We start from the raw sequence: 20,506 nt of genomic DNA on the forward strand, positions 1-20,506 counted from the left end.
TTTTTGTGTGTGTTTGATTATGGACGTCGTACGGGGTTTCCTTTGGGTCCATCGTCTCCAGGTCGTCCACGTCCTCCAGCAGGTCCAGCAGTTCCAGGTTGTCCAGCCTCTCCCTTCTCTCCGCGCTCTCCACGAGGACCCTGCCAACAGGAGCACACAGCTCTGTTAACTCATGAGCGCTATCAACAAAGCGTTAAAGGCATCTCAACCCACAAGTTGTTCGGGTCAGATGCTCAGCCACTCACCTTCTTTCCTGGCTCTCCTACAATTCCAGGTGGTCCACCCTCACCAGGCTCTCCCTGTAGATCAAACAATATTTTATTTAGTCCTCAAGACAGGCTGGAATTATTTCTCTTAAGTTTTTGGATACCATCAAACGTATGACAAAATTATTGCGTCAGTGTAAGCAAAATAATCTCTATCTCTGCACCTTCTCTCCAATAGGTCCAGGATTACCCAAACCACCAGGAGGGCCTTGAGGACCCTGAAAAACACACACAAAAACAATCCCAGACAAGGAAAGACTGAATGATTCACATCAAAATGAACAAAAATTTACCAACTACTTTACTTGATTACTGTTAAAAGGAACTTCATAGAAACCTTTTGCATAATATTTTTAATGCTGTGCTATTTCTAAAAAACAAAATTCATGACTATTTCTATTTTTAGAGTACTCTAATAGTGCTGTTTAACATGCTACCAAATGACAATCCATGATACAATAGTACAATAACAGCTTTTTGTAGTGTGAACCATGCAAATTACATGCTGTCATTTTTTGAATAAGAGTTGTAAACACTCACGTCAGCACCGTTGGGTCCAGCAGGGCCACGGGGTCCTGGAGGGCCTGGAGGACCCTGGAAACATAAAGAGGCTCACATTTATGTGATCATCTATAATTTTTTTGTAATAAAATAAGTCACTTTGGCTGTCATCATGATTGATTTCATATTTCTGAAACTCACCAGAGGGCCACCATCTCCTGTCTCTCCCTTCTCACCTGGAGGTCCTGGCAATCCCTGCAGGACGGAGGGTTACAAAAACAATTAGTTAAGCAGCTTAGCACAAGAGAATAGCTCATAACTTCATCTAAATATTTATATAAACGTTTAACACTGAATATTTGTATGAATCAACCTCTAAAGTGAGTATTGTGGCTTTTATTGTACCTGCAGTCCGATGGGTCCTGGGGCTCCTGGGAATCCTCTGGTTCCTTCATCACCTTTAGCTCCGAAAGGTCCCTGCTGGCCCCTTGGTCCAAGCTCTCCGTCAGCACCCTGCACCACAGAAGAAGAAAAGCAGAAATTAAGACATGAGTGACATGAGAGACAAGGTGATAACATCATACTGATAGCTCCTGTGTAACACAGTGATAGTGGCTTTTTTAGGAAAATTCTCTGCTGCTTATGCATCTTAATATCCTGGTTTGTTTGAAATCAAACAAAAAGGAACAAGTACAGCAAAGTGCCAAACTGTCTGATTTTGTCCTCAAATTGTTGAAGTACTTTGTACTTACAGCAGCGCCAGGCTGACCAACAGGACCCATTGGCCCGGGTGGACCAGGAGGACCCTACCAGCAAGCAAAAAACACGAACAGCATATTTAAACATTTTCATTTACACAAATGAAATTCTGATCATTGCTGACAGTAAAGAAATCATAGGGGACTTTGATGCACGTCCGAGTCACTCACATGTTCTCCTTTTGCTCCCTTGGCGCCCTTCTGTCCGTGCTCTCCAACCTCACCCTGCATCAACAAAGAAACGTCAAGTTACACAAAAGTTCGAACTGAATGATCATCAGTCCTGATAAGAGCAGGGTGGATTAATGAGTTGGTTGTTTTTAAAAGGTAAGGTAAGGTATTGGTATGAAGACTGTTGTTTAGAGTTACTGGCCTTGTCTCCGTCCTCTCCAGGTACTCCAGGTGATCCGGCAGGGCCAGGCAGACCCACGGGACCCTGCACTCCATCACGACCAGCTGGGCCAATAGGGCCTTTCTCACCCTTAACAAGAGAGGGCAATCAATAGTTAAATCTTATTTCAAATGTCGAGTCAAATGCACTACTGCACACTGGATAAAGATGTCCAGAATACTCACAGGAACGCCTTTCTCTCCAGCAGGTCCAGGAGGCCCCTGAGGGCCTGGTCTGCCAGGAGGTCCAACAGGTCCAGCAGTACCAGCTTGGCCCCTCTCACCAGGAGAACCCTAGAAAGATGCAACAGCCTTAAGTCAGTATCGATTTCAGCAGGTATTCATTTAAATGAGTATTTAATTCTAAAGCTGGATGGACCGAGATACACAATCTTTACCAGCTGAAAAAATGTCACAGCCACATCCCATATCAAAATATTTGAAATATTACAACCAACAAAATAAATACAGCCAGAAACAAATGCACATTATGTACCCACCCTAGCACAAAATAACTTAAATCCTTCATTGACAAATTATAGTACTTTAACAAAGTAGGCTAGACATAAATTGGAGTTATGAAAATGAGCTTTTCATATGGATTGAAACGTACAGCAGGTCCAGGAGGTCCGGCAGGTCCTTCACTTCCCTTCAGTCCTCCACCACCCTGTAAGAAAAGACAAGAATAGATTAATCAGAAATCTTTTACTCCACCTCTGCTACTTATCAAAGTGATCAAAATAAGCCTTATGATTTACGCAGTATTTCACTCAGTCACACTCACAGGGGTTCCAGGAAGTCCTCTCTCTCCAGGGAAGCCTCTCAGTCCTGGGGGACCATCTTTACCGGGACCTCCAGGGGGTCCAGGGTCTCCCTTGGTGCCCTCCTTTCCAGAGGGACCAGAAAGTCCCTGCTCTCCAGGGGGACCTGGGGGTCCAGGGTGGCCACGCTCGCCCATGGGGCCAGTCTCTCCTGAAGGACCCTGTGAGAGGGCAAATTCTGTTGTTAAGAAAACTGATCCTATTTACTGTATCAGGATGGATGACACTTGCACCACAATTGGAAAAACTCACCTGAGGTCCAACGACTCCGGGAGGCCCAGGTGGACCCATTTTACCTTGGAAACCCTGGAGGAAGACACAACAAAATCAACTAAATATTGAGCTTTGTTCCTACTGTTGAGATAAATTATAATGTATTTAATCCATGTCAGAAGAATTCAGCTTCTTCTAACAACCTTCATCATAATCTCAGCTCCATGACTTAAGTGAAATTCGATTGAAACAATCATTTATGTTAAGAGTCTATTGTCTCTAATAATTGGTCTGTTCAACAAACAGCCAAAAATTAAGATTGAGTCTACAGTTAATGACACAATAGGAGAGGGACCAATGTAAAAATATTGGTTAAAACAACCCAGTGCATATGAGGAGTAAGCAAATCAACATTTTAAACTGCTTTTTTTTATTACTTCTTCACCAATATTTAATTTACTTAGTCATAAAAAAAGTCAAATCTTTGATTGAACAGAGGAAAATAGGATAGGATCTAAAAACACGACTAGGAACAAGTGCGTGCTTTTAGAAATTATTCTAACTGTATAGCTATATAGATACCTGAATGGGGTATGAGAAAGTGTGTAAAGGTAAATAATTGGGGTTAATTGATATTTAATGAGTCCAACACACCTCAAAATGGGGTCACCAAAGCTGTCTGATTAACTGATTACTGATTTCAAAATCGAAAGAAAATAGTGTAAAATACTTAAATAATTGTTTTTGAAAGTATGAAAATTAATCTTCATCAGACTGATGACTGATATAATTGCCAAATGACTGCATGCATGGGTAAGAAAAAAAACAAGTCCAATCCAGTATGCTGTCTCGCTTACTGATGATAAATTTATTAATTGACATTTCAGTCTGTTAGACCTCTATTAGGTATATTTTAGAGTGACTGCACCCTAGAAGAAAGCCATCCCTGGGATCAGTTTAACAGTCCTAATTTCACCACTTCAAACAGATGAATGATCTTTACAAGTACTAAAAAAAAACAAACTTACAACTTCTCCTCTCTGTCCAGGGTGTCCAGGCAGTCCATCCTTTCCTGGAGGTCCCTGTAAGAAAACATCAATCAACCACCAGACATTAATTAAATATCAACCTTAAGAAAGCTCTTCCTTCAAAAATAGGAAACATCAAACCTAAGATCATGTTGGAACAATGTACTGCAATTCTACATAAACAGCCAAATAATACCATTCTGAATTTATTCAGCATTTACAATCAGTCTAAAAGAAACTGGTATCATAATATTTTTCTTACAGGAGGTCCCTTTGGTCCAGGGAAACCACTGGCTCCCTGAGGTCCGGGCAATCCCTAGTGAGACAACAACAGATGATAAATAAGAACATATTTGAATGTCCGACAGAGATATACAGTGTCACAGATCTGAATGTAAGCTCTGATAAATACCCCTGCAGCAGGACATGCTTTTTCTAGATGAAAATTAAGCACTTACCCTCTCTCCAGGAGGGCCGGGAGGGCCATCACTTCCTGAAGTTCCCTAAGAGACAACAAAACGACACAGCAAATCAAAAAATAAGTTTTGGTTCACAAACTATTATTACTTATCATCTTTTGCTTCTTGAAATGGGCTTCAATTTTGAGCCAAGTTATTATAGGGCAGACCTAAAAAATGTGTGTGACAATATCTTAAAATAAGAATGATGTAGAATGACAGATGTATAAATTTCAAAAACTAAGAAAGAATAAGGATAGTTTGGTGAAGATCTGCGTTTTGTCTGAAAAATCAAAATTCAGTGTCGTGCCTATACACATCAAGGGACTGGTGTTGAAAACTAGCTTCAGCTATATACACATGTACAGTGCATCGCACACTGCTTCTGCAGCCGTCAGTGTTTTTCTGTACTTGCCCCTTAAAAATAGATAAAAAATAATATAACTATTGGGTGTCAGTATCTTATATTGTAAGATTGTTATGAGTAATTGATCAACTGATCAACAACAACAATAATCATCAAAATCATCATATTGGCACATGCAAAACTCCTCTATGGACATATTTTCTTAGTCCAACCTGGAATTATTCTGTATGCACACAAACCTTTGCTCCTGGTTTTCCAGTTGCGCCCCTTGGTCCTCTCTGCCCTCTTGGGCCCTGATGGACACAGACAGCAAACAGGTTAAAGAAAATGAAATTGTTTTACTGTCTATAATTACCACGATGTTCTGTGAATTTTAATTCATCAAATAATATCAAATCAGTGCTTAAAGCATAATTTCATTCTCCTTGAAAATCCTGGCTTTGTTGTTTTCAGTGATTTAACTTTCCATCTGAGGCTAAATCCAATTTATCCACCTTCTTGACTTGCAGACTTGGCCCTCACAGACCTGTCATACCTTCTGTAAAGTGTTCACTGTCATCATGTAAAATCTGTAAGTGTGCAAGACACAAGCCACTGATAGACTGGCCTCACACTGATTTAATCTGTGGCTGTGGAAATGTTCAGTCAACAACTACAGTGTACATAGAGACTGCTGGTGTCATATTCCTCATGCAAGTTGGTGAATAATGTCTGGGTCATCTGTCCATAAATAAGCTTTTTTGTGAGTGAACAAAATGAAATGTATATATTTTTTTAAGCTTGTATGTATTCAAAAGCAGAAATGTTTGTAAATAGGTACCAGCCTATGACTAATTAAATTGGGTATTATATTGAAAAATCTTCTGTTGTTTTTTGGTTATTTTTCTTAGCCTGTACACAGTATTTGGCATTACACTGTGCAGATATTATAGTTTGACTGTACTAATAAACTGCATTTTGATTAGGCCATCTCTATAGACTATACTTCTAAATACATCTGAAACAAAATGTGGTTGAATATTATTTGTAGCCTATGATTCAAGTAACCTTTTGATTTACATTTTCCTAATTAAATCAGGGAAGTTTGACGATGTCTGCAGCCCCAGCAGACTCTCTATAAGTCTGCCCCAGTGGAAATGCCCATATTGTGGACTGAATGAATAATTGTGGATTTGGACTGCACTCAGCACTCATTGAATTTCTGGGAAAGTGTCCATTAATTCTGCTAGACTGTAAGTAGGGGTGAAGTCCATAAATTTTAATTCAGCCTTACTGCAGTGATGCACAGGTGTGCTATAGGAACCTTTGATATCACTGTTGGGTGTGGTTACTGGTGCAAAAAAGGTACTTCTGACCCCACCCAAGCATCGCTGCTGGGTGCGTTTCAGGCTGAAACTGCTTATCAGCCTGACACTCAGTTTTGTAAAAGAGAGCTGAAAGACAATCCTCCGAGGAGAATAGCGTTTAGAAACTGAAAGAACAAATGAATGAATGTGAAATGGTACCGTTGGTCCTCTTTGTCCTCTTGGCCCTGATTTGCCACTAAGACCCTGAAAAAACAAACAAAAACAATGATTGAAGATTGAAGTCAAACAGAATGTAACTGTACATTACTGATTTTATAACTTAATCTACAATATCGATCATTGTAGCTCATCTGTGTAGAGATACACAGTCATAGGCTTAATTTGACTAACTCAATCAATAATCATTTTAAGCCTTAAGGAGCTGAGGAGTTTTGAGAGGTAAAATCCTCCACAGACTTGATTTACTTACCCTTGTTCCCTTCTCGCCGTTTGAGCCAGGGAATCCTGGGAATCCAAGAGATCCCTAAAAAACAAATCAAAATTCCAACTTTAGCTTTATTTCTTAACATACAGCACAGAAATGTGGTGACAATTACAGTGAAAATCATCCTGGATAAATAAATGAGTCACTGAGGATCATTTGTGTGTTTCTCTTGCCTTAGGTCCTTGTCTTCCAGGATATCCAGGAAGTCCAGTTACACCAAGTTTACCCTGAAATCACATGATGACATCATTAATCGTTATCCTTTAACTTTACTGGGTCATAACATCAGTAACCTAAGATCATGTGTTCAAATTCAGAAATATGACACAATATAACGTGTAAATGAGAATAAGCTGATATTAAGGTTAAGTGTGCTACAATCATATTAGCATGCAATAACAATTAATGGCACTGCTAAAATAAGCAGCTTCCATCACAGTAATACAACACAAAATGAAAACTCACGAAAATTACATGGCCATTTCTAATCCAATTACGCTTGTGAATAATTATATCATTTTTCTTTATTTTTAATATGGCTTTTGAGTAGTGCCATAGCCTTAATATTGAGTTTTATTCTGTTTATTTTAAACATTATTTTATCCTGTTGTTTATCATTAGAATTTTTTGGTCTTGAAAATTTTTCTTTCTTGCAGTTAATTTTTTTTTAATTTAATTTATTTATTTTTTTTGTTATGTGAAGAGCAACATGTTGTTATGGAGCCTCTAAAGTCCCAAAATATTTTTCTTCTTATCTTGTGTGTACAAGATTTAATAAAAAAAAAAAAACCTTTTGGAACTTCAGGGTCTCTGCGTGTTTGGATGACAGCTGCTTTATAAACAGATATAGCTGAAGTTAAAATTACTCTAAATTTCATGTGTAAAATTCACATTTCGCTCAAATGCAGCCCTATGATATTTCCTGCCCAATGTACTGACAAAAGGGAGGGCTTACTATTATTTAAGAAAAACTAAAATAATCTGGGTAAATTTCTGGAAATATCAGCATTTGCGAAGAAAAAAAATGAAATTCCTTTTCAGAAAATTTTTCCTTTAAGTGAAAAATACATAAAACTGGAGATGATGCTCCTAATAATATAAGTAACCTATTTCACGTTACTTAGAGCCAGTCATGTAATCTGGTTGTACCTTCTCTCCAACCAGTCCAAGCGGTCCGATCTCACCAGGGGGTCCAACGCGTCCCTTTGGCCCCTCTGGACCATCCTCTCCTCTCGGTCCTGATACTCCAATCTCACCCTATCAGCAGGAGACAAAGCATAATCAGAATAAATCAATGTAAAATATATGGAGTAATAACTTGATAGTAAACTCGATGATAAATAAGCAAATCAATCCCACACTACCTTCATCCATTAATCATTTTATAAATGAACTGCTAAACCAAACAATTACTCCATCAATCTATCTTACCCTCTCTCCCTTGGCACCAAAATCTCCCTTAATTCCGGGGAAACCATCTTCTCCCTAGAAACAGAAACAAACAAAGAACATCAGAGATGAACATTGTCATTAATTCTAACTTGAAATTCTTTGAGACAAAGACAAGAACATGTCCATTTTTTAACACTGTTATTGTGAATCAACTTTAAATACACATATTAGCATGCTTTCACTACACGATTGTGATTCATAACAGGATATTTCTTGAATGAGTGGAAGTATCAAATTGTAATCAATAACTTACCTTCTCTCCCTTGTGGCCCTTCAGTCCACGGATTCCTTGACTACCCTGTAACGAAAGCACTGCACAATCAATACACTGATATGCTAAGAGAACATTACATTCTTGTGTCAGCTCAGATTATTTGCACATTTAAACTTGTTTGGTAACTGAGGAAAGAAAAGAATAAAGGAATAATTGGCTTTTTGGAAATATACAAAAAATATTCTTGGATTGATGAGGGGGATATAATTTATAAGGGAAACTGAATCTGAAGCAATATTATGCATGCATAAATCTTAAAAGTAAATGTGTGTCTATCTATTCGTGGTGTGCTTTTGTGGCATGGACTGAAGGAAGGATTCAAACAAAGCAAGGAAATCAGGCAATTTAAAAATATAAAATCAGAATTTTTGCAAGGTACAGAGATGAAAAAGGGGAATGTAAAGCACGCTAATGGTGATAAGAGCATGAACAGAGTGTTTTGGCTGTAGGGATGGACATGGCCAGAGAGCTGGTTTATGATTGTAGGTTAATGGTTAGAATAGAAAAGGGGGAGGACTACTCCTACTCCTTTTTGGACATAAAATGTAAGTTAATGTTGCTTAAAAAATCAGTTATATATGTTCACTCTTGTTTTTTTCCATACGCATAGTATTTAATTTTTTTCAATGTTGAAAATAAAGTATATTCAATTTCATTGTACTGACCTTGAGGCCACGAGGGCCAGGATAGCCGATAGCTCCCTGGGGACCGGAGGGACCCTGGTCAAGGTCAAAGAAAGAAGGACACGTTTACAACACAAGACATACCTTAAAACAAATAGAATGGGTGCTATTTTTACATATAAAACTACAAGCACACAGACATTCTTAAAGTAATTGCACTACAATTTCACTGTAAATGTGAATTTTGATTAAAGTCTTTCAGATGTATTATGTTTTTTCTGTTATGAATCATATTTAATTGGTGAATTGAGTTTGCTAGATGGAAGGGATGCGGTATGATGAGGTTAAGATTGACACTCACCTGGTTTCCTTTGGTGCCAGAAGGCCCCTCCTTTCCTGGGTGACCCTAAGAAGGGAAGACAGAAAGCTCAAGCCTCAGTAAGGACATGCAGTTTGGGCGGATTCAATTTAATTTAGTTTTAGTGATGTAAACAAAACAAAAAAAAGAAGTAAGAGACAAACATACAGGAGGGCCGTCAGCTCCAGGCATTCCTGGCAGACCTGGTTTTCCTGTAGGACCCTGAGAGGGAAGACAAGGTGTTCATGAGTGAGAGTCCAGAGGGCGATGGTACTACACTTGAAACTGTTTTGCAATAAAACACCATAAGAATAACATGTGCTTGAAATTGTGGAGCTACTAAGTTCATATGTATAGTATTTCATTCATCCATACATCCACTAACAACAGATGAATAAACTATGAGTGAGACAAATGTTTTGCTCACAATCATGAGCCCTTATTTCTGATTTTCCTTGACCGATACAGGTGGTGTAAGGTGAAATTTCTTGCCTTTGGGCAGGGCATAGCTGGCTATTTTCCCTTGTTTCCAGTCTTTTTGCAAAGCAAAGCTAAATAGCTGCTGGCTGTAACTTTATATTTAATGGACAGAAATGAGATTCATAAATCTTCTAATGCAGCTATTGGCAAGAAAGCAAATAAGCATATTTCTCAGAATGACTGCTGCTTCAAATGTCGACAAGAGAGACACATTAGTAAATTAATCATCAAGCATCCCTCCTCTTTCCCTAATGTTATGAAATCAGAATGAAATGATTTGACTTATAGTGCCTGTTTTGTTACATCTAATCTTTGTCAATTCATACAAAAATATGACAAGAATACTTTCGAAATCATTGTTACTGGTGTGTCCACAGGTATCAGATACTCCAACTTTTAATTTTCAAAATTTTTGTGACCAAATTTAAGACTAATTGTTGGACAAATTCTTATTCACACATTGCAGGTAAATATAAAGGTAAGTTGTATTTATGTGGTCCGATGAGAGGTAGGGAATATGGTTATCAGAGTGAATTAGGTCAATCTACATGTAGCAAACAGTTAAATGTCAAGTATAAAGAAAAAAGACAGTATTAGGTTTGGAGGTAGGTTTGAAGTTTTATATCATCAGAACTGTGGACTTTCACACAGAAGAGCTTAAATAATGTTAATAAAAGAAATTAAAAGATGGAAAATTAAAATAGATCAAATGTGGCAATTAAAGACCTCACAAATTCAACATTCAAATTTAATACCACTTAATAACTTTTGATGCCTTGTATACATTAAATAGAATTTAAGATATTTCAAGACTTTTTAAGGACCTGCAGACACCCTGTTTACTTTCTGGAAAATGTGATGTGGAATTGTGGACTATGAGATAGATTCCATTCTCATGTATCAGGAAGTGTAAACAAATGCCACAACCAATAAAACTATCATCAGTTTTCAAAGAATCTGCCCGCTTTGCATATCCAAGTGCATCTAACTGCAAGACATTTCCAAACTGATATCCAACTGCTTTTCACTTTTATATTCTTCACTGCATTTTGTGTCACTGCAACTTTTTTTCCCCAAGTACAAGAAGTACAACAAACCGAGGATGCAGAATGCCCTCCAAAAGGTGATACATTGTAAAAATGGATCTCCAACAAACCTCAAAGGGCTAAAGGGATTTCTGTATGCCCCACCTTTCCTCATTTACATGAATGAAGAGGGTTTTAGGAGTAAATCAATATTAATATTCTATTGCGTAACTGTTACTTGGTGAATATATTTCTCTGAACAAGCTGTGTTTATCTTGTGGTACCTTTAATACAGAGTACCCATATATGTTTTTGGTGTCTTACTTTCTCTCCTGGGGGTCCGATGGCTCCCTGAGGTCCTGCCATTCCCTGCAAAAAAAGAAGAAAAAAAAAGCATGAATACAAAATCTGAGCAACTACTGTTTACTTCTATTTTTTGTGCATGTGTACGCCTTTGCTCTTCAGCAAACAATTATTTTGTGAAAGAAGCTAATGTATCAGTTATGTGACAGTGGCCATCTGTCCTCTATCTCACCTGAGTTCCTGGGGTTCCCTGCTGACCTGGAGGTCCTGGCTCTCCTTGGGGACCCTGAGAGAAGAGGATAAAATGATGACAAATGCAAAACAAACGGCAGCACAGAGTGAAGAACAGATAAAGAAGAGAGAATAATTACACATAAAATTACTCATGAGAGAAATCTTGTGTTTCCCTAAAGGGTTCTGAAACAAATTATCTGCTGATTTAGGCACAAGGTCACATGATAACATGGTCGATAACTTATAGTGGCACTGACCAGGTTTCCCTTGGGACCGTGGGGCCCGTCATTTCCTCGTACACCCTGAGAAGAAAAGACAGAAAATCTGAATTCATTTTTTTTTTTTAAGTAGGCCTGTATTTCAGCATTCTTTTCTTTGAAGAAAAATGAATGAAATTATTTTTAAAAATGAGATTACTAATCAAGATAGAAACTAAAAAAAAAAAAATCTCACAAGATAGACCACCTAAGATGAAATATCCATAAAATATGTCACTTATTCACTTGTCACTTATTCATTTCTATCACTTACTCAGTGATAGAAAAGGGGTCCTTTAAGGAAACTTGTAGAGGACCACAGGAATACATAACAATCCAAACTTGGCTGTACATACTAATAACTGACTAAGTATTATTAAGTAAGTACAATAGATGTTGCAAGCTCATTTGCAGGCATATGTTAAAGGCACCATTGCCTGTGTTTGTGTAATTACTCTCACTGCCAGAGGGGGGAGACAACTGTCCTGCACTGAAACTCTGAAGGAGTGCAATACTAAGTCAGAGAATTACTTTTTTTAAGGGCAGAGCTCGACTACTGTAGCCAAACAACTCTAGCACATATAAATATATATAAATTGGAACTTGGCTGCCTAAATCCTGAGTGCCCTGGTATTGTTTTGAATGTGGAAACATCACATGCTTATTTTTAGATTCCTGGATATCCCCATCTTTATATCAGGTCACAGGGTGATATTTCAGGAGTTGCTGTGGGTGTTCAGTGGTCACAGATGGATAAAACAATGCAGCTAAAATAACACCGGCATAATATGGTTTGAAATTGTTTTTTACTCACAGGAGGTCCAGGGATTCCAGCTGGACCTTTGGGTCCAAGCAAACCACGAGGTCCCTGAAGAGAAAGACACACACAAGCAACAAAGATCAATTGGTTTTTTATCATATAGAGGAATATAATGGCAGGTATACACAGCTGCATGCCTCCCTTTGTGCACAGCAAGCAGGAGAGCAAAAATGTTTTTGACGGCAGTGAAAATATTGTTTTTGAAAGGCTGAACACCAACAATAATGGTTTGAAGCAGAATTTTTCTTTAGATAAAAACATGTTGGGTATTTGGAAATGATTATATGGATCTTTTCTCATTTAATTTTGTCTTTAGGACTCAAAAACACTAATTATGACTAGTAATCTGTAATGTTCAGTCAAACTCAGCCACCCCGGCATCCAATCTAAAAATTATATAAGAATAACATTAGCGTAGCCTAGTCTTTACCTGTAACTGAGTAGAAATACCAGGTTTATACAGAGATGTGCATTCAAATACTGATATATAAATCGAATTACGAAGGAAACTTTGAAGCTTAAAATGATTTAGTACAGCATTCTGGATTGTATTAAAATGTACCCAATGAGTGTATGTTGTCTCTGTAATTAGGAGATTATTTAAGAAATATTAAAACTGTTTAGTCTTATTTAGTCACTTTTGCAACATTTTGAACCTCTACTCTGTTAGGATTTATTCTCTCTCTCTCTCTATATATATATATACACATACATATATATTTATATTTATTTTTTTTTTACAAGCTGTTACTTGTCAGTCTGCACATTGTAACTGTTTTGTTACTTGGCTGCATCATCCACCTCTCCATCACTGCGCGACACATAATTACAGGGAAGAACCCACCGTCAGGTAATATGAATGCTATGGTGAGAAACACCTGGTTTGGAGGTAATGGGGATGCCGGAGATGGAAACACAAGTTGTATTTTAAGGATGCTGTCCATAACAGAGACTTAGACAAGAGAGACGGATTAAATATTAGATTTTTTTTTTTGCCATGGAAACACTCACTGGTTCACCTGGGAGACCCCTGGGTCCAACTTCTCCATCGTCTCCCTGAAAACACATACACAACAACAACATGCTAAGGTTGTACAGAAGCTGAAAATGAACATTTATGGAGTGACACACAATGACACGTTTTGAGCAGTGCCTGGAATCAAATTTCAAAATATTTTAATAAATCTTCGTACCCTCTCTCCGTCCTCTCCTTGAGGTCCCGGGGGTCCCATTCCTCCAGTGTCACCCTGGTGAGATAAAAGAGAGGAGGAGTGAGAAATCACAAAATTCATAAGCTCTGCTCACCAACAGATTTTCAAGTGTTTAAGGTCTCTGCATATTAAAAAAAAATCAAGATTACTTTAGTGTTACCTCTATTACTGCTACTTTTACTACTAATAATAATATAGATAATAATACTGTGCGATGTGTAAATGGCATTTTGGTTGTAATTTGCTTTTGACTCACCCTGTGTCCTTTGTCACCTGGCAAACCAGGAAGACCATCAAAACCACGGTCACCCTTAGAGAAAGACAGACATGTAAGTACAATGGTGGAAGGTAACTAAGTGCATTTAGTCAAGTACTGTACTTAAGAACTCTGGGGGTAAATGCTGTACTTTTAACTGCACTATATTTATCTGACAGTGCAAATTTGCGGATTCAGATAAAGATAAAAATTTAATTAACTAATAAGTTGTGATACATTTTTACAGATTAAACTACCCAGCAATATATAAAGCAATTTAAATGAGCTCCACCTTTATCAGAGCAACATTAAAGCAAACATGTTAATTTACTCAATAATTCTAATACATTAATGTAATACGTTATTCTCAAATGGACCATTGTGCGTAATGTATTTTTACTATTGGTACTTTAAGTATATTATAATGATAACATTTATGTGCTTTTTACTTAAGTACAATACTGAATGCATGACTTTTTCTTGCAATAAAATATTTCTGCAATGTGGTAAGTAAGAGATCTGAGTACGTCTTCCACCACTGTGTAAGATATTATTTCTGCACTGTGGAAGGTCTATACTAAGTAAAAGCTGGCTTAATCATCCTCCTGTGTAGCCTACTGGGTTATAGTTCACAAATTAACTAGTAACAATAATAATAAAAAAACCACAAGCTTCCAGAGATCCAGTGGCTATATAAGAAAAGGTCAAGTGAATAGTATAATATAATTTTGACAATAGAGAAATGACAACAGAGAGAGGTTACCTTAATTCCAGACTCTCCTGGCATTCCCCTGGCACCATCAGCTCCTGCACGGCCCTGTGTAGAGACAAGTAGAGGATGAACATCTGAGGCACAGTTGCAACACTTGCCCAATGATTTTGTCTTTCACAGGGCCTGCTTGGCTCAGATAGACTGAATTTAAAACAGAACTATAGGAGACATCCAGGTATTAGAATAGAAACCGGCATCTTTCCCTTTTTGACGATTGGAAACAATGACTGTATATAACGATGGATGGCAACGACAGCTCCCCAAAAGTTAAGGCTAAACATCTTGATCACCCCCTGGTGGCTGGCTGCAGTATGAGTCTGGTGATGCGACATGGTTAACAGCTGTGTATCAATCGAGTGCTTGTGATCACTGATGCTGTTTGTAATTGAGTCATACAGGTGTATGGTGTATATGGGTGGGAATAATATACCACGTCTTCATTTCCTGATATTTTTTTTAAATTAAACTTGATTTGCAAAACAACAAATACAATACAAAACAATAACAAAAAGCAAAAAACTAACAACCATACAAACATGCAACACCAGGGGTTAATTAAAAAAAAGGTTCAACTCAAATACAAACTGAACTCAATTAAATTAACACAATAATTTTTTATTTACTTATTTTTGAACACAGATTTATGGTCCGTAGTTTTCAGCTTCTTTTTTGAAGGGATGAAAAGAGGGTTTTGTTCTGAGCACCTTTGATTTGTGGTTATGAAACTTGGCCAGTAATATGATAAGGCTGCATAAAAATAATTCATCTTCCAATTCTCTTCTATAACTGGTGAATCCAAAAATCACATCTTTCAAGGTACAAAATCCACTTCCTGAGTAGTGCAAGAGGGCAGCGCCCCTATCTAAGATATTTTGTTTGAAAATATTGAAACACCATTCACTACAGAATTTACTTAATACCTGTTGAAGGTCCCTGATCCTCTTTCAGAAGCCACTGTCATGTCCTGTGTTCTCTTAGTTAAAAACACAAACAATTTAGAGACAAGCTGACCGCTTTTCATACTCACTCTTCTTCCTGCTTTGCCTGGAGGTCCCATCATGCCCTGAGGTCCCCTGGGACCCTGAAAAAAATTAATTAGATGTCTGTGACATATTTTTGCAATAGGTCTGAGCTGAGTATACTATTAGTTCAATAACATGCACAATATAGGTATGTCAAATGGAGGGTTTAATACATGATTTGACATACAAATTATTTAATTCTGATGTTAGGGTAGAGGACAGGTTCAGTGTTTTTACCTGAGGACCAGGGTCTCCACTCTCTCCCTTCACACCATTGATTCCTGGATTTCCCTGAAACAGACACAATCATCATCATCAAAACTATTCTCTCACGCCCCATAATGATCAGAAAAAAGAAAAATGAATGTATTTTTTTGTAATTAAGAGACCTAAAGATGGCCTATTCTGCTCATTTTCAGGTTTATACTTGTATTTTGGGTTTCCAATAGAACGTGTTACAATGATTCAATGGTCAAGAGACACTTAATAGTCCTCATACTGTCTGTGCTAGAACACATGTATTCACTCTCTGGCTGAACTACGCCTGTCTCTTTAAGACCCTGTCCTGAAAAGCTCAGTCTGCTCAGACTGGTCAGCATGTCTTCTGCATCTCGGTGTCTCTGCACCATTAGTGCCCCTGCAGAATGACTGTAACTGAGTACAGCAGCACTTAAAAAAATCACCAATAAAAGCATCTAAACACAACTGGAGATGTTCCAGCAGAAATATGATCTAAAAGTGGGGAGAAATTAACAACATATATCATATATGACAGAAATGAGGAAAAGCATAATAGATCCCCTTTAACTAAAAAGCTTATAAGAAACCTGTTATGGGATCAAAATCATTGTACAGGTCAATATTTTTTGTATCATGTCTTGTAATGTGAAAATGACAGTTGGCATCAACAAACTCTGAACAAGTTAGTGTCCATATGACATACCAGAGGTCCAGGGCGTCCAGTGAATCCCATTGGTCCGGGAGGTCCTTTCAGAGCCATCTAGGGACAACATCTCAAATTTAATGATGACAGATGCTCATGGCTACATGTAATGTTGGTGAAGATGAGAATGTCCTATCACACTCATTTTAAATCTCTACGGATGAGAATATTAACTAAATATCTACAATCAACATGTAGACACTACGAAGGTTATGACAGTTTTCTCTGCAGTGTTTCTTTTATGTACACTTGTGGATTTTTTTGTGTTGTATACAATCCTTTTTTTCTTCTTTAACATTAGCAGCAAACAAAGGCTAACATTACCAAAACATATATCCATACGCGTAGTTATACACCTATGGACATCTTCAAAGACAGCAACAATCTCTGGCACTGGTGAATCCTCAAGACTCCACTGATATGTTCATTGAGTAAAATTAACTGTGCAGGGGAAATATAAAGTAAAAATGATGACTGACCCTAGCCTGAGACAAGATGGCTGCTGCCTGAGCTTCCTGTGCAGAAACAACAGGACCCTTATCTCCTCCACTCTGTCCAAAACGGAACTGCAAAAAGAAGAAAAGGAAGAAAAAACAGCATTTGTTGGTATTTGAGTGGCCATTATTTTTAATATTTTCTTAAAAATTGAGCATCAGTGAATTATGAGTATTTGTGCTGAATATAGAGAATATAGAGATTCACATTTATGGCTATTCAGACAGTATGCATTTCTAATAAAGGGTCAAAAGTCAAGGTTGACTCACAGGCAGCATGACTGAGGTTCCAGGAGGTCCGGGGACTCCATCAGCTCCAGGCAGACCAGGCTTACCAGGAGATCCCTGCAGGATGGAGACAGGAAGGGGTGAGCTGGCAGGTTCAAGGAGAGAGTGAAATCTGCTTCTTTTGCAAAGCACATCAGCAATCATCACTCATGTCTCAGAAGTGCACAGATTCGGCACTTATGTCTCTACAAAACAGCATTTTTTAGGATGAAGTGAAACACTCACTCTCTCGCCAGGGTCACCAACAGAGCCAGGAGGTCCAGAGGAGCCAGGAGGGCCAGTAGGACCCTGAAAGAGGTAAGGATATAGCGATTGCAGACTCAGTAAGCTGGTCATTTCTTTGTTTGTGTCAGGTGTAGTTCTTTTTTAGTATTGCAAAGGAATATCCTAACATGCAAAAGATAATGTCAGTTGTCAAAGTCTTATAATAGAAAAGTGTACAAGCTAAGACACTGCAGGAATGAGTCCTAAATCCTGGAAATGAGTTTGCATCTTGGCACTCTGGTTACCTCGTCTCGTCAATGGGTTTTTTAAATGAGTTTTTGGTTAAACGCCTGAAATAAGGTTTGGGGTTAACACAGGCCTAAAAAGACTTTCACGTTATGTTCTACAACAGAAGATACTTGAGTAAAAACTTCTTTGAACTTTGAAGCTTTTGTGTGTCTTAAAAAAAAACAGCTGCTAACAAGTGGCTAAATGAGACTACAAAACATCATCACGCCAAACACAGCTTTACAGCCTTGATATGGTGGTGACTTTGAAGGCATGCAACTGCAGTGGGACTCATTTATAGCCTAATGTTAGCTTTTTGCCTCTAGCGATTGCTTTTACACTTTAACAATCCTAAAAGTGGTGTTCATTTGTGAAGACAATCTTACTGAACAGAATGTGTAAGTATCATAAACTTGTGTTTGCCACAGAGCTTATTTTCTGCAATAATCCAAAATCCAATGGAAAAATCCCATAGGCTTTTTCTGGAATGGCCTACAAAAAAACACATATCATCCTTGCAGCACTTTATACTGGCAACAAGCAAATTATATTACTACCCAAAATACGTCATAGCTTTAAGAATAAAGGTACTGCTCTAGAAGAGCAAGGAGTATTAATACAATATTTAGAGTAACTAAAATTACTTTTGTGAAGAAAACAAGAGAATAACCATCATTCACTTACAGCAGGTCCCTCAGGTCCAGGAGGTCCTTCGATCAGCATACCCTACAAAAGTCAAAATAAAATAAATGTTACTCAGAAAGACAAAAACCTGAGGGAGGGAAAATATAAGTCATTACTCTATTTATCAGGCTCCTCGGATTTTGCTTGTAATGCACCATAGCTTTTTCTTAACTAAAAACATTTGGATCCAACTGGAGAGATCTATCCCTTTCAACCCAATCAGCAGAAGAAAATGTTGGTTTGAATGTTTCTGTAAACATTTATATATTTCATATGCATAAAAACAATGTTTCTAAAGTGATGAAGTAAATAAACTGACTTTATCATCAGGATGTTGGATGGTGCCCAAGACATCACTGCTTTTCTTTTTGGGGTATTGGCCTCAAAATGGGGGTATTTTAACCAAACCATGACTAACTGTTTTTTGTGCCTAAATCTAACCACACATTAACTACAATGCAACTGAAATGTTAAGTTGCAAGATATTTGCTACATAATAACGTGCATATGTAACGTATTGAAAGTGTGCAGAAACGTACAGTGCCAACATTTTTTCTGGCGGCTGTGTTGGTCCCTTTTCAACAGCTGGATTTACGAATTTATTAATGACCTCTTTCTGCATTTTGGAACTGAAATATGCATAAAAGAAAACAAGTTCAGATGACAAATGGAAGCATTTTCAGCCTTTTTTTCAAGGACAAGAAGCTTTGGTTTGTCATTCAGTCTTTGAATAGGTTGCTGCCATTTGAACTACAAGATTTTTTTAATGGAGTTTGTTAGTTGAAATTGGACATAACTCATTTGGACCAAAGTAAACAAATATCTAACAGTGTAGGTAACCAGCTATAGATCAAGTTACTTGAGAACAAACTAAGCGTCTTCTGCTAAAGTAGTATTCTAAATGGTGAATATTTGTGTAATCACACCCTCAAATGCATGTGACAAATCTGTCTTGGACTAGAGTTGAATCAGTGAGATTGTGACTGGAAGGTTACTGGTGCAAATCCCTGGAGCTTCTGGGAAAAGTGACTGGGGGAAGCGTTTCCTGTCTGTCACAGAGCAAGCCAGCTTAAACAAACTTGCTCAGGTAAAGCTGCTTAAAGACAATGAGTCACTTACAGGCTCCAAGACAGCAGGCTCTCCTTTCTCTCCTTTCTGGCCTCTGACGGCGGCCTGAGGAAAACACACATGTAGCCAACAACACAGCATAGTCAGTATAAAGATATTCACACACACCGACCAAAAACAAAAAAGACAAACTCATTCACAGAACAGAGATTTGGCAAGATGCATTAAAAACAGGGGCACACCACATTACTTTGTTTCATTATATAAAAGAAGAACAAAAAAATGAAAACCTGTGTTGCTTATGACAAAGACATAAGCTTTCGTCCAATTACAGATTCACAAAACTGTAGGTCCATTACGTGTACTTTTTTTGGTAATAGATAAAGAATCATTGGGATTAGCAGCTCTAAATGAAGCCATACACTGAGATAAATAGCATTCAAGACAAAAGATGCAGCAATTGGTTACTGCTGCACTTCCAAATGCCTCTTTATGCAGTGTATGTGACTATACAAGTTATTCTTTCTGTTTGTTAGGATCCCCAATAGCTTCTACCACGGTAACAGCTATTCTTCCCGGGATCCTGAGTTTCTCACTGTACTTTCTCACCATGTAGTATAAAACCAGTTTCAACCACTGATTAAGGGACTAAGTCTTGGTCTTTTAAGTATTTGAAATGCATTCAAATACAGGCTTCTCGGTGATGGATTGAGCTTGCCTGGTATTAATTTTCAACTATGAATTGACCTTACTTGCATGGTGGACATTTTGAATTTCCATACATCACAGTTTAGCCCTACTTGCACAGATCGAGTATAACCAGGGGACCTCATGCGGCCCAGACATCTGTGTTTCAT

The 20,506-nt window shown here is 37.9% G+C and overlaps 1 protein-coding gene across 3 annotated transcripts in view; it reads right to left on the reverse strand.

The window, feature by feature from the left end:
- The window catches only part of col11a2 (collagen, type XI, alpha 2), a 57,530-nt gene that overhangs the window by 8,012 nt on the left and 29,012 nt on the right, over nucleotides 1-20,506 (reverse strand). For all 3 annotated transcript variants that reach the window (XM_042506170.1, XM_042506169.1, XM_042506168.1), the window contains 42 exons: nucleotides 19,701-19,754; nucleotides 18,582-18,623; nucleotides 17,631-17,693; nucleotides 17,388-17,462; nucleotides 17,103-17,189; nucleotides 16,624-16,680; nucleotides 15,918-15,971; nucleotides 15,686-15,739; nucleotides 14,650-14,703; nucleotides 13,887-13,940; nucleotides 13,613-13,666; nucleotides 13,431-13,475; nucleotides 12,414-12,467; nucleotides 11,600-11,644; nucleotides 11,341-11,394; nucleotides 11,130-11,174; nucleotides 9,469-9,522; nucleotides 9,304-9,348; nucleotides 8,985-9,038; nucleotides 8,299-8,343; nucleotides 8,025-8,078; nucleotides 7,743-7,850; nucleotides 6,767-6,820; nucleotides 6,579-6,632; nucleotides 6,308-6,352; nucleotides 5,042-5,095; nucleotides 4,436-4,480; nucleotides 4,240-4,293; nucleotides 3,978-4,031; nucleotides 2,989-3,042; nucleotides 2,700-2,897; nucleotides 2,529-2,582; nucleotides 2,102-2,209; nucleotides 1,899-2,006; nucleotides 1,697-1,750; nucleotides 1,520-1,573; nucleotides 1,173-1,280; nucleotides 969-1,022; nucleotides 807-860; nucleotides 431-484; nucleotides 246-299; nucleotides 33-140 (listed from right to left, as the gene is read on the reverse strand). In XM_042506170.1, the coding sequence (XP_042362104.1) occupies nucleotides 33-140; nucleotides 246-299; nucleotides 431-484; nucleotides 807-860; nucleotides 969-1,022; nucleotides 1,173-1,280; nucleotides 1,520-1,573; nucleotides 1,697-1,750; nucleotides 1,899-2,006; nucleotides 2,102-2,209; nucleotides 2,529-2,582; nucleotides 2,700-2,897; nucleotides 2,989-3,042; nucleotides 3,978-4,031; nucleotides 4,240-4,293; nucleotides 4,436-4,480; nucleotides 5,042-5,095; nucleotides 6,308-6,352; nucleotides 6,579-6,632; nucleotides 6,767-6,820; nucleotides 7,743-7,850; nucleotides 8,025-8,078; nucleotides 8,299-8,343; nucleotides 8,985-9,038; nucleotides 9,304-9,348; nucleotides 9,469-9,522; nucleotides 11,130-11,174; nucleotides 11,341-11,394; nucleotides 11,600-11,644; nucleotides 12,414-12,467; nucleotides 13,431-13,475; nucleotides 13,613-13,666; nucleotides 13,887-13,940; nucleotides 14,650-14,703; nucleotides 15,686-15,739; nucleotides 15,918-15,971; nucleotides 16,624-16,680; nucleotides 17,103-17,189; nucleotides 17,388-17,462; nucleotides 17,631-17,693; nucleotides 18,582-18,623; nucleotides 19,701-19,754 (2,673 nt within the window). The remainder of the gene's footprint in view (nucleotides 1-32; nucleotides 141-245; nucleotides 300-430; nucleotides 485-806; nucleotides 861-968; nucleotides 1,023-1,172; nucleotides 1,281-1,519; nucleotides 1,574-1,696; nucleotides 1,751-1,898; nucleotides 2,007-2,101; nucleotides 2,210-2,528; nucleotides 2,583-2,699; nucleotides 2,898-2,988; nucleotides 3,043-3,977; nucleotides 4,032-4,239; nucleotides 4,294-4,435; nucleotides 4,481-5,041; nucleotides 5,096-6,307; nucleotides 6,353-6,578; nucleotides 6,633-6,766; nucleotides 6,821-7,742; nucleotides 7,851-8,024; nucleotides 8,079-8,298; nucleotides 8,344-8,984; nucleotides 9,039-9,303; nucleotides 9,349-9,468; nucleotides 9,523-11,129; nucleotides 11,175-11,340; nucleotides 11,395-11,599; nucleotides 11,645-12,413; nucleotides 12,468-13,430; nucleotides 13,476-13,612; nucleotides 13,667-13,886; nucleotides 13,941-14,649; nucleotides 14,704-15,685; nucleotides 15,740-15,917; nucleotides 15,972-16,623; nucleotides 16,681-17,102; nucleotides 17,190-17,387; nucleotides 17,463-17,630; nucleotides 17,694-18,581; nucleotides 18,624-19,700; nucleotides 19,755-20,506) is intronic.

The sequence above is a fragment of the Plectropomus leopardus genome, chromosome 18 (assembly GCF_008729295.1).
Source record: "Plectropomus leopardus isolate mb chromosome 18, YSFRI_Pleo_2.0, whole genome shotgun sequence".
NCBI classification, from domain to species: domain Eukaryota; kingdom Metazoa; phylum Chordata; class Actinopteri; order Perciformes; family Serranidae; genus Plectropomus; species Plectropomus leopardus.